The sequence below is a fragment of the Scyliorhinus canicula genome, chromosome 13, assembly GCF_902713615.1.
Source record: "Scyliorhinus canicula chromosome 13, sScyCan1.1, whole genome shotgun sequence".
Taxonomy (NCBI): Eukaryota; Metazoa; Chordata; class Chondrichthyes; order Carcharhiniformes; family Scyliorhinidae; genus Scyliorhinus; species Scyliorhinus canicula.
In genome coordinates this window covers 16,905,952-16,918,782 of record NC_052158.1, presented here as the reverse complement: position 1 = coordinate 16,918,782, position 12,831 = coordinate 16,905,952, and the positions used below count along the sequence as shown (strand labels likewise).

The window sequence follows — 12,831 nt, the reverse complement described above, 5'->3', positions numbered from 1 at the left end:
CCTGGGCCCGGTGGGGAGGGGAGGGAGAGGTTTGAGTGAAGTGCCAAAAGAACCACAAGCGACAGGAGAGACAAAAATAAAACGTTGCATTAATATAGCGCCTATCTAACTATCAGGAGTGCCTTCCAGCCAAGGCTTATGATGTTGTTGGTGTGTAGGGGGATTCAGCTCATCAGCAACCAGATCATCGAGGCCGGAATTATCCGGGCTTCCCGGTGACATGGGATGGCTTCCATGGGAAATCCCATTGACAAGCGGCAGGAGTACAGCATCCCGCCGCCAAGGAACAGGCAGCTGGAGGACCGGAGACTCCAGACCAAGGTTGTTAGAATGTTGACAGAAGGATAAATATTGGCCCAGTGACTGTGTGCGTGTGTGTGCGGAGTCTGCACGTTCTCCCCGTGTCTGCTTGAGTTTCCTCCGGGTGCCTCCCACAGTCCAAAGATGTGCAGATTAGATGGATTGACCATTCTAAATTGTCCCTTCGTGTCCAAAAGGCCAGGGCAGCAGGGCCGGTGCTAGGAATTGTGGGCCCAATTAGAAAAGTGATGGCGGGGCCCCTACTCTACAAAAGTAAACATTTATGTATGTTTATATTTCGTGTAGTATGCTCGTCTTTAACCAAAAAAAAACATTAAATGCTTGATATACTAAAATTTTGAAACTTACTTACCCGGGCGGAAGGATTTGGCAGCGCAGGGCTGAAGGATTTGTCGACGGTAATGCGGTGCGTTCCACAAAAGTAAAAACTACCCTATAGTTCCTCTTAGAATACAGAAAAGGCTTCAAACGGTAACTCTGTCGCGCTGGCGCGGGGCCCCCTTAAGGTGCGGGGCCAATTTGATGAAATTGGTCAAATAGGCTTAAAACCGGCCCTGATGGGCAGGTTAGGGTGCTCTTTCAGAAGGTCGGTGCAGACTCGATGGGCCGAATGGCCTCCTCCTGCAATGTAGAGATTCTATCATTTTATTCTATGATGCATTCCTATTCTGGCAACGGGCAAGTGCGGGTACGTTTCCCAGTTTTAACACTTCGATGGTCCCGACCTGAGGGCGATGCCTGAAAATTGCCACGAAACATTCACTCCCTCCACCACCGATTCACAGCCGTGCATACCAATTACAAGACCCATTGCAGGGACTCACCAAGGTTCCTTGGACTGTGCCTTCCAAAGCCACAACTGGATTTGTTTGTTTATTGTCACACGTGCCAAGGTACAATGAAAATTATTTTTCTGCCTGCAGCTCAAACAGATCATTTGTACAGGAAAATAAAACATGTAACAGGGCAACACTAGGTTGCTACCATCTAGAAGGACAAGGGCAGTAGATACCTAGGAACACCGTCACCTGGAGGTTCCCCTCCCAAGCCACACGCTATCCTGACTTGGGAATACATCAGCCATTCTTTCACTGTCGCTGGTGTCATGTGAGAGGACCTTTAAGAAATGAGTGTTTTAAATGGGTGTGTATATAAGTATCTGTAGTGAGAGTACCTTTAAGAAATGGGTGTTTACAAATGGGTGTGTATATAAATATCTGTAGTGAGAGTACCTTTAAGAAATGGGTGTTTACAAATGGGTGTGTATATAAATATCTGTAGTGAGAGTACCTTTAAGAAATGTGTGTTTACTACTGCAGTGATGTCAGGGAGTGTTGGAGCTGAAGCCAGACCAAGCAGGTGTACTGCTGATCTCTCTGCCATCAAAAGACTATCTCTTGATTATTTGGCGAATTCAGAATTATAAATGTTCTCAGTAGTGAATGTAAATCTAATGTGCTTCTGTTGAAAGGTGTTTTAAGTCTTATGGATGTTAAAAGGAAAGCTTAAAGGATTACTTAGTGTTCTATTTTTTGGGGGTTGTATTTGAATTAATGGTTGCTAAGATGTTCACTGTATGTTTTAAAAAGGTTAACGAGTTCATAGAATAAACATTGTTGTGCTTTTTAAAAATACTTTTCCATTTCTGCTGTAACACACCTGTAGAGTGGGCCATGTGCTCCCCATACCACAATCTATTAAACGTTGTGGGTCAGGTGAACTCCATGATACACTTTGGGGTTCTCTAAACCCTGGCCCATAACACTGGGACAAAATCCTAGAACTCCCTCTCAAACAGCACTGTGGGTGGACCTACACCTCAGGGACTGCAGAGGTTTAGAAGGCAGCTCACCAATACCCTCTCAAGGGCAACTAGAGATGGGCAAAGAATTCTGGCCCAGCCAGCAAAGCCCACATCCATAAATGACACCGTTTGTTTTTCAATAGTCTTTAATACACAATGACTGGGCTGCTTATATTCACTGGGATTTCCTCTGTCTCCCCACACCAAAATAAAATTGCGCACCCCCACGCACTCGTGTTCCAAGCTGGACATGCTCGCAGAGGACATCAACGGGACAAGGTTGTGAAAAAGCATTTGAAATTTATTGAAATGTTAAGAAATGCAAAGTTGCAAAATGCTCAGATCAAAGCCGATTTACACATGCAGGATTGTATAATATTTCAGTCGTCGATTTCAGCAAGTGTTGTGTGCCAACACTTGCAAAAACTGATGAGATAAATATTGACCAGGGACCAGGGAAGGGCTCCCACACACACCCCACCCAGCCCCACCCACCACCCAGCCCACACACACACACCACCCAGCCCCACCCCAAACACCACCCAGCGCCACCCCACACACACCACCCAGCCCCACCCAGCCCCACCCCACCAGCCCACCCCACACCACCCAGCCCACACACACCACCCAGCCCCACCCCAAACACCACCCAGCCCCACGCCACACACACACCACCCAGCCCACTCCACACACACCCCACCCACCACCCAGCCCACACACACCACCAAGCCCTACCCCACACACATGCCACCGAGCCCAAATCCTCCCACCCCATACACATACACACCATCCGTTCCACCCACACACACCATCTAGCCTCACTCAAAACACACTGCTCTTCCCCACCCCACAGAACCCAGCCTCTCCCATCCAGCCCAGAACCCCACGACCCCCCACTCTCTCAGCCCCCCAAACCCCACCAACACGTCCCACTGAACCCCACCCAACTGTCCCCCTGAACCCTTCCTACCCAGCTCCTCAGAATCCCACCCAACCCAGCCCCCCAAACTCCACCCAACTCAGCCCCCAAACTCCACCCAACTCAGCCCCCCAAACTCCACCCAACTCAGCCCCCAAACCCCACCCAACTCAGCCCCCTGAACCCCACCCAACTCAGCCCCCAAACTCCACCCAACTCAGCCCCCAAACCCCACCCAACCCAGCCCCCAAACTCCACCCAATCCAGCCCCCAAACTCCACCCAATCCAGCCCCCAAACCCCACCCAACTCAGCCCCCAAACCCCACCCAACCCAGCCCCCAAACTCCACCCAATCCAGCCCCCAAACTCCACCCAATCCAGCCCCCAAACCCCACCCAACTCAGCCCCCTGAACACCACCCAACTCAGCCCCCAAACCCCATCCATCTCAGCCCCCAAACTCAACCCCACTGAACCCCACCCAACTCAGCCCCCAAACTCCACCCAACCCAGCCCCCCTGAACCCCACACAACTCAGCCCCCCTAAACTCCACCCAACTCAGCCCCCCGAACCCCATCCAACTCAGCCCCCCGAACCCCACCCAACTCAGCCCCCCTGAACCCCACCTAACTCAGCCCCTGAACCCCACCCAACTCAGCCCCCAAACTCCACCCAACTCAGCCCCCCTGAACCCCACCCAACTCAGCCCCCAAACCCCACCCAACTCAGCCCCCCGAACCCCACCCAACTCAGCCCCCAAACTCCACCCAACCCAGCCCCCCTGAACCCCACCCAACTGTCCCCAAACCCCACCCAACTCAGCCCCCCGAACCCCACCCAACGCAGCCCCCAAACCCCACCCCTCAGCCCCCCCTGAACCCCACCCAACTCAACCCCCAAACCCCACCCAACTCAGCCCCCAAACCCCACCCAACTCAGTCCCCCTGAACCCCACCCAACTCAACCCCCGAACCCCACCCAACTCAGCCCCCAAACCCCACCCAACTCAGTCCCCCTGAACCCCACCCAACTCAGCCCCCAAATCCCACCCAACTCAGCCCCCCCGAACCCCACCCAACTCAGCCCCCAAACCCCACCCAACTCAGCCCCCCTGAACCCCATCCAACTCAGCCCCCAAACCCCACTGAACCCAGCCCCCCTGAACCCCACCCAACTCAGTCCCCCTGAACCCCACCCAACTCAGCCCCGCTGAACCCCACCCAACTCAGTCCCCCTGAACCCCACCCAACTCAGTCCCCCTGAACCCCACCCAACTCAGCCCCCAAACCCCACCCAACTCAGCCCCCAAACCCCACCCAACTCAGCACCCAAACCCCACCCAACACAGCCCCCAAACCCCACCCAACTCAGCCCCCAAACCCCACCCAACTCAGCCCCCAAACCCCACCCAACACAGCCCCCAAACCCCACCCAACTCAGTCCCCAAACCCCACCCAACTCAGCCCCCAAACCCCACCCAACTCAGCCCCCAAACCCCACCCAACTCAGCCCCCAAACCCCACCCAACTCAGCCCCCAAACCCCACCCAACTCAGCCCCCAAGCCCCACCCAACTCAGCCCCCAAACCCCACCCAACTCAGCCCCCAAACCCCACCCAACTCAGCCCCCAAACCCCACCCAACTCAGCCCCCAAACCCCACCCAACTCAGCCCCCAAACCCCACCCAACTCAGCCCCCAAACCCCACCCAACTCAGCCCCCAAACCCCACCCAACTCAGCCCCCAAACTCCACTCAACCCAGCCCCCAAACCCCACCCAACTCAGTCCCCCTGAACCCCACCCAACTCAGGCCCCCGAACCCCACCCAACTCAGGCCCCCAAACCCCACCCAACTCAGCCCCCAAACCCCACCCAACTCATCCCCTAAACCCCACCCAACTCAGCCCCCAAACCCCACCCAACGCAGCCCCCAAACCCCACCCAATGCAGCCCCCTGAAACCCATCCAACTCAGCCCCCCTAAACCCCACCCATCTTAGCCCCCAAACCCCACCCAACTCAGCCCCCAAACCCCACCCAACCCAGCCCCCCTGAACCCAACCCAGCCCCCAAACCCCACCCAACTCATGCCCCAAACCCCACCCAACCCAGCCCCCAAATCCCACGCACCTCAGCCCCCAAACCCCACCCAACTCAGCCCTCCTGAACCCCACCCAACCCAGCCCCCAAACCCCACCCAACTCAGCCCCCAAACCCCACCTAACTCAGCCCCCAAACCCCACCCAACTCAGCCCCCAAACCCCACCCAACTCAGCCCCCAAACCCCACCTAACTCAGCCCCCAAACCCCACCCAACAGCCCCCAAACCCCACCCAACTCAGCCCCCAAACCCCACCCAACTCAGCCCCCCTGAACCCCACCCAACTCAGCCCCCCTGAACCCCACCCAACTCAGCCTCCAAACCCCACCCAACTCAGCCCCCCCTGAACCCCACCCAACTCAACCCCCAAACCCCACCCAACTCAACCCCCTGAACCCCACCTAACTCAGACCCCTGAACCCCATCCAACTCAGACCCCTGAACCCCACCCAACTCAGCCCCCTGAACCCCACCCAACTCAGCCCCCAAACCCCACCCAACGCAGCCCCCAAATCCCACCCAACTCAGCCCCCAAACCCCACCCAACTCAGCCCCCAAACCCCACCCAACTCAGCCCCCAAACCCCACCCAACTCAGCCCCCAAACCCCACCCAACTCAGACCCCCTGAACCCCATCCAACTCAGCCCCCAAACTCCACTCAACTCAGACTCCCCCACCTTCCCCCAAATCCCCTCCCACGTTCCTTCCCACCAACATCCCCCCCCCCCCCCCCCCCCCCAACTTTCTGTCACCGAGGAGGAGGATGTGTGGCTCAGGATGTGGACCCTGTAGCGGTGGGTGGGCTGTGAACGGCCTTTCCCCCCCCCCCCCCTCTCTCCTCCCTCCTTCCTTCCTTCCTTCCTCCTCCTCCGCCTCCCTCCCTCATCAGCAAAGCGAAAGTGAGACTGAGGAAATGCGCAGCAAGAGCCGGCCTGAAATGGAGGAAAGGAAACACTTGGAGAACCTGACCAAGGAGGTCTCCTGCTCCATCTGCCTGGACTTTCTGGAGGAGCCCGTCTCCCTGGACTGCGGCCATGGCTTCTGCCGAGCCTGCATCTTGGACTTCTGGCAGGGGGGCGGCTGCTCCTGCCCCGAGTGTCGGCTCCTGTCGCCGGGGAAGGTGCTGAGGCCAAACAGGCAGATGGCGAACATCGTGGGCACGGTGCGGTCCCTGACTCTGGCCTGGAAAGGTGGAGGAGGAGAGACTGGCGAGAGGCTGAGTGTGTCCTTCCCGACCAGCCCCAACACTGCAGCCACTGACACTGGGAGCATCAAGGTTGGGCGTCAGCTTCCTTCACCGTTCCCGCCAGTAATTATTCAGCAGCCCACTTGGTGTGTTTGTTCAACATATTTCTGCAAATGTCAAATAACTCATTCACTAGACCTTGGCTGGGATTCTCCAGCCTTTGGGATTCCCTGTTCCCGCTGGCACAGCACCCTCTTCCCGAGGGTTGTCCTGGGGCTGGGGGGTGGTTCCAATGGGAAATTGCATTGACAAGCGGTGGGAGTAGAGAATTCCACCATCAGCGGACTACGCGCTGTCGAGAAACATGCGGCTGGGAAGTCCGGCGAATCCACTAATAATGCCTTGGATTTCTCCCCAGCTCCTAATGTCATGGATTGCCCCGCTGGTCTGGGCTCATTCAATACACGCCAGCAGTTCATAGAGCAACTTTATCTGTCCCAGTCAGGAGGGAGGTGCAAGGCAGATGAGTTACTGTGGACCAGAAACTGAACTGAATCAGCCCTATAAATATTGTGGCTACTGGAGCAGGTCAGAGGCTGGGAATCCTGTGGCGAGTAACTCCCCTCCTGACTCCTCAAAGCTTATCCATGTACCTACACCACATGGACTGCAGCGGTTCAAGAAGGGCGACACAGTAGCACAGTGGTTAGCACAGTTGTTTCGCAGCTCCCAGGGTCCAAGGTACGATTCCCGGCTTGAGTCATTGTCTATGCGGAGTCCGCACATTCTCCCCGTGTCTGCGTTGGTTTCCTCCGGGTGCTCCGGTTTCCTCCCACAGTCCAAAGATGCGTAGGTTAGGCGGATAGGCCGTGCTAAATTGCCCTGAGTGTCCAAAAAAGTTAGATGGGGCTACCGGGTTATGGGATAGGGTGGCTTTGGGTCGGTGCAGATTCGATGGGCCGAATGGCCTCTTTCTGCACTGTAAATTCTATGATCTAAGGCAGCTCACCACCACCTTGCAAAGGGAAATTAGGGATGGGCAACAAATGCTGGCCTAACAAGCGGCGTCCACATCCCATGAATAAAATGCATGAAGAAAATTGAATAAATAATGCCCTCAATTTTCTCTTTGATATTTTATCCCTGGTGTCTTTATTTAACTCAAAAATGTCTCCGCTCATTCAACTACATCAGAGGTTAGAAACAGGAAATTTTCCAGCTTGCTTCAGAATTAATAGTTGGAATTAATCTTGTTATAGATACTCGTCTTCTGTCAAAGGGAGTACAATGCTGTCGTGTTATTTTTTTTTGCAGAGGAGGGCGAAGAAGCTGACACATCATTTCGAAGGGGAATTTGCTGAAATGCACCAAATTCTTAATGAAGAAGAACAGGAGATGAAAAGAAGACTCAACCGGAGAGAGCAAGAAATGCTGTCCAGAGGGAGGAGCGGAGCCAGAACGACTGCTGAGATGAATTTTTCCTTTGGCCAAGTGATGTGGAATTTTCTGCAGGTACTGCTTGACCCCCCCCCCCTCCCCCCCCGCAGCTACTGTTTCAACCATTATAAGGGCAACACTCTTGCTCGTCAAGTCGATAAATAAACGTATCCCTCATTTAGAATATGGAGATTTCATTCATTTTATTCAGACAAATCTCTCCCAATTTTGGGGAATTATGAAAATGAAGATTAAAGAGAGATACGTCTGTTTTGGCCTCCCAGTTTACATCAGTGTAATAGAAATATTCACTTATTTTCCATTGGGGCTAGATATTTTGATTCAGAATATGTTCAAGTAATTGCAGCCGAGACAGGGCTGCATAGAAGCATGGTGAGGCAGTGGAAGAGTAATGTTGCTTTGTAACCAACTACCTGTAACCCGATAATGGTCACTGAGCAACAGGATCAGCTGGCAAGGCAGCAGGCGTGTGTTGTCCATCTCTATTTGCACTTGAACTGACTGTCTCCCGAGGGCGTATCAGAGGGCAGCTCAGAGAGAATGTGGACGAGATAATAATCTTTATTTTTTTTAAATAAATTTAGAGTGCCCAATTATCTTTTTCCAATTAAGGGGCAATTTAACATGGCCAATCCACCTACCCTGCACATCTTTTTGGGTTGTGGGAGTGAGACCCACGCAAACACGGGGAGAACAAGGCTCTGGGACAGTGACCCAGAGCCAGGATTGAACCTGGGACCTCGGCACTGTGAGGCAGCAGGGCTAACCCACTGCGTCACCGTGTTTACCCAGTAATAATCTTTATTAATAATCTTTATTGTCACAAGTAGGCTTGCATTAACTCTGCAATGAAGTTACTGTGAAAAGACCCTAGTCGCCACATTTCGGCACCTGTTTGGGAATACCGAGGGAGAATTCAGAATGTACAATTCACCTAACAAGCACGTCTTTCGGGACTTGTGGGAGAAAACCAGAGAACCCGGAGGGAATCCACGCAGACACGGGGAGAACTGTCTGCACAGACAGTGATCCAAGCGGGAATTGAACCCGGGACCCTGGTGCAACAGTGCTAACAACTGTGCTGCTGTGCCGAGAGAGCAAATGTGGGGGGGGGGTTGCGAGAAAGAGAATGTGGGGAGAGAGAGAAAGTGGGAAGAGAGAATGTGTGGGAGAGAGAGAATGTGCGGGGGGGAGGGGGAGAAAATGGGGGAGAGAGAGAGAATGTGGGGGAGAGAGAATGTGGGAAGAGAGAGAGTGAATGAAGGAGTGAGAGAGGGAGAATGTGGGAGAGAGAGCGAATATCGGAGAGAGAGAGAGAAAATGCAGGGGAGAGAGAATGTGGGAGAGGGAGAATGTGAGAGAGAGAATGTGGGAGAGAGAGAGAATGTGGGGAGAGAGAGGGAATGGGGAGAGAGAGGGGGAATGGGGGGAGAGAGGGGGAATGTGTGGGGGAGAGGGGGGAATGAGGGAGAGAGGGGGAATGTGGGGGGGAAGAGAGGGAACAAACCTGAGAGAGAGAATGTGGGGAGAGAGAATGTGGGAAAGAGAATGTGGGGTTGAGAAAGAATGTGGGGGAGAGAGAGAATGTGGGGAGAGAGAGAGAATGCGGTAGAGAGTGAATGTAGAAAAGAGGGTGATGATGAGAGACATAGAGAATGTGGGACAGTTAATGGGAAAAAGAGATTGTGAGGAAGAGTGGGTGGATGTGGAGGAGAGAGAGAGAATGTGGGAAAGGGGAAGAGAGAGAGAGAGAATGTGGGGTAAGAGAATGTGGGGGTTGAGAAAGAATGTGGGGGAGAGGGAGAATATGGGGGGGAGAGGGAGAATGTGGGGGAGAGAGAGGGAGAATGTGGGGGAAAGGGTGACTATGTGGGGGGAGAGAGAGAGAATGAATGTGTGGGAGAGAGCGAATGTGGGGCGAAAGACATGCCCGGGATACGAACCTTCAATGCGCAGTAAGTAGGTTTGGCAAAATAGCAGGATATCAAAATAGCAAAAATTACAGCAAGCTACCCTTTAATATCAAACCGAAAACTACAATCAATATTTGTAATGTGAATTGATATTTTATACTTTTTTGTTTTAGGAAATGAAAGTACTTATTGGTGGGTAAGTACTTCCCTGTTTCGTTAGTTGATTCTTCTGTCTCGCATTGTAAGAGTTGAGCAGTGTTGATCTCTAATTATTAATCATATTTCTGAAGGCCCAATGAAAGCAGACAAGAAAGTGAATCTCCTGTGAATACCCTGATTGGTGAATTTGGAGGCCCCCTTCAATACATCGTATGGAGGCAGATGAGAAAATCAATTAAACCAGGTAGACACCAATTGCTGATCAAAATCTATGCCAGTCTCGACAGGTCATTTTAAATTCCTTCAATCGTACCTACGAAAATGTGATACTGAGCTTCAGAATCTTGGGCCAGGATTTTTCAGAGGGCGGGAATTTCCTGCCCGCCTCCCAAAGAGTCGGTAGGGAAAGCAACCGTGCCAACTCTCCCGGCCCCGCAGACATTTCATGCTTGAATGAATGTTGGCCATTTGGCTTCAGGCGGGACCTGGGGCCCTCGCTCGAGAGGAGAGTCCTACCTTGGAGCGTTGCCAGCTCCAACCTGATTGGCAGATAGTTCTCTCGTTGCCGCAGCGACAGGAGCTATGGTGGACAGAAGGTGAAGTGCATGAAGCTGGGAGAACCGAGTCTTGGAACTGGACGGAAAGGTAATGCCTTCGGGGGTCGGAGGTCGGAGAGCGCAGGGAAAGCCTGGGGTCACGGAAAGTGGGCAATTGGGGTGTCAAGAGAGAGGCGGGGTGGGTTGGTGAGCGAGGCCATGTGGGAAAAGGTCTTCGTGTGGCCAGTAAGCGTGGCAGTTGAGGTAAGGGCCGGCCTTGAGGTACGAGGCCTTGTCCGTCCCAGTATAAAAATGCAGCAAAGTTGGGTGTGGATGGGCAGGAACTCACCCAGCAAAGTCTGCTCCTTCTATTTCATATCACCCTCTTACCTGACAATCCGCTAACAGGGGAGCCTGAAATTCAGGCCTTAATCCCAGTTTTAAAATATTATTTATTTATAGAATCGTAGAATAGAATCATAGACTTTACAGTGCAGAAGGAGGCCATTCGGCAAATTGAGTCTGCACCGGCTCTTGGAAAGAGCACCCTACCCAAGGTCAACACCTCCACCCTATCCCCATAACCCAGTAACCCCACCCAACACTAAGGGCAATTTTGGATACTAAGGGCAATTTATCATGGCCAATCCACCTAACCTGCACATCTTTGTGACTGGGAGGAAACCGAAGCACCCGGAGGAAATCCACGCACAAACGGGGAGGATGTGCAGACTCCGCACAGACAGTGACCCAAGCCGGAATCGAACCTGGGACCCTGGAGCTGTGAAGCGATTGTGCTATCCACAATGCTACCGTGCTGCCCTCAACATATCAACATATTCCAACTCAATGTACTGCACTGAGTACAATGTACCTATGTACTGGATTCAAAATATCAACTCTCGTTTCTCCCTCCACAGATACAGTCAGACCTGCCGAGTTTTTTCCAGCACTTTCTATTTGTGTGTTTTTGTTCCGAATTCCAGCTGTGTGGATGCTGGAATTCCATTTCAACGTGCTAAAGCCTTTTGTACTTTACCTGATCGGTACTAATGTTCTAGTTTCTTTAACAGCATTGACCCATTTGAACCTGTGCGCCAAATCGGCTCACCCCAGCCTCACCTTGTCTGAAGGCATGACCAGGGTCAGAGTTGGTTATCTGCAGCAGAAACTCCCGGACAATCCGAATCGGTTTCAGCGTCGCATCTGCGTGCTGGGATCCCAAGGGTTTACATCGGGAAGACACTACTGGGAGGTCGAGGTGGACCAGGGGGCCAAGTGGACGCTTGGGGTCGTGAGAGAGTCGGTACACAGAGGAGAGTCCAAAGATATGGTCGCGAGAAATGGCTACTGGGTCGTCAGTCCTCACGCGATCAATTGGCTGCAGTGGATGCTGGGATTCTTTGCACAGAGGGAAAGAAACGTACAGCAGGTAGATTACCTCGCACTTCAAGTGAATCCAAAAAAGGTTGGCGTTTATTTGGACTATGAGGGCGGGCAAGTTTCGTTTTACGATGCCGAGAACATGTCTCATTTGTACACACACAAGGGAACAATGACCGGAAAACTGTTCGCTTTCTTTTCACCGGGAACCACTCCAAATAATCAAATGAAGCTCCTGCAACTGTCACTGTGAGGCCGACTTCTCTCGAGTTTTCTGGCAGCCATGTTGGTGAAGCATTAAAAAATATCAAATTTAACATTCTTAATTTCGAGTCCCATTGCGGATCTTTTCTTTATATATGCAAAAAACACAAAATAGAACGTATACTCCTTCGTGCATGTCATTGGAATTATTTTTTTAAAAAGGTAGTTGGCTTTAAACTATATTAAACGATTGCTGTTCTTGTGCTGAATGTGTGTCTGTCTGTTATTGAGTAGAAGACGGGAGGGGGTAAAGGTGCCATGAAAAGCCTTTGTTCTCTTGGGTTCCCAATTTTGATCCGTCGGGACTCTTAAAAGTTAAATCGACCACGTTTCAGAAGCAAAAACATTTACAAGTAGAGCAACGTGGAGTGATTCATTTTGGTGGGAAGAACAGATCATAGATCATAGAATTTACAGTGCAGAAGGAGGCCATTCGGCCCATCGAGTCTGCACCGGCTCCTGGAAAGAGCACCCTACCCAAGCCCATACCTCCAACCTATCCCCATAACCCAGTAACCCCACCCAGCACTAAGGGCAATTTTGGACACTAGCGGCAATTTAGCATGGCCAATCCATCTAACCTGCACATCTTTGGACTGTGGGAGGAAACCGGAGCACCCGGAGGAAACACACGGAGAACGTGCAGACTCCGCACAGACAGTGACCCAAGCCGGGAATCAAACTTGAGACCCTGGAGCTATGAAGCAATTGTGCTAGCCACTATGCTACCGTGCTGCCCGTAACAGTGAGAGGGAAAAGGGACACAATTCTAAAGGGAATCCAGGA

The 12,831-nt window shown here is 52.4% G+C and overlaps 1 protein-coding gene across 2 annotated transcripts; it reads left to right on the top strand.

Annotated features, from left to right (window-relative positions):
* Positions 1–25: 25 nt before the first annotated feature.
* LOC119976191 (nuclear factor 7, brain-like) lies at positions 26–12,254 on the top strand. 2 transcript variants are annotated; one of them, XM_038816504.1, is made up of 5 exons: positions 26–321; positions 7,647–7,844; positions 9,877–9,899; positions 9,994–10,106; positions 11,460–12,254. In XM_038816504.1, the coding sequence occupies exons 1-5, from the start codon at positions 226–228 to the stop codon at positions 12,032–12,034; spliced, it is 1,005 nt and encodes a 334-aa protein (XP_038672432.1). In that variant the 5' UTR covers positions 26–225; the 3' UTR covers positions 12,035–12,254. The 2 variants fall into 2 exon arrangements, with proteins under 2 accessions (XP_038672432.1, XP_038672431.1); XM_038816503.1 differs by lacking the exon at positions 26–321 and adding an exon at positions 6,023–6,422 and having other exon boundaries at positions 11,472–12,254.
* The last annotated feature ends 577 nt before the right edge of the window (positions 12,255–12,831 follow it).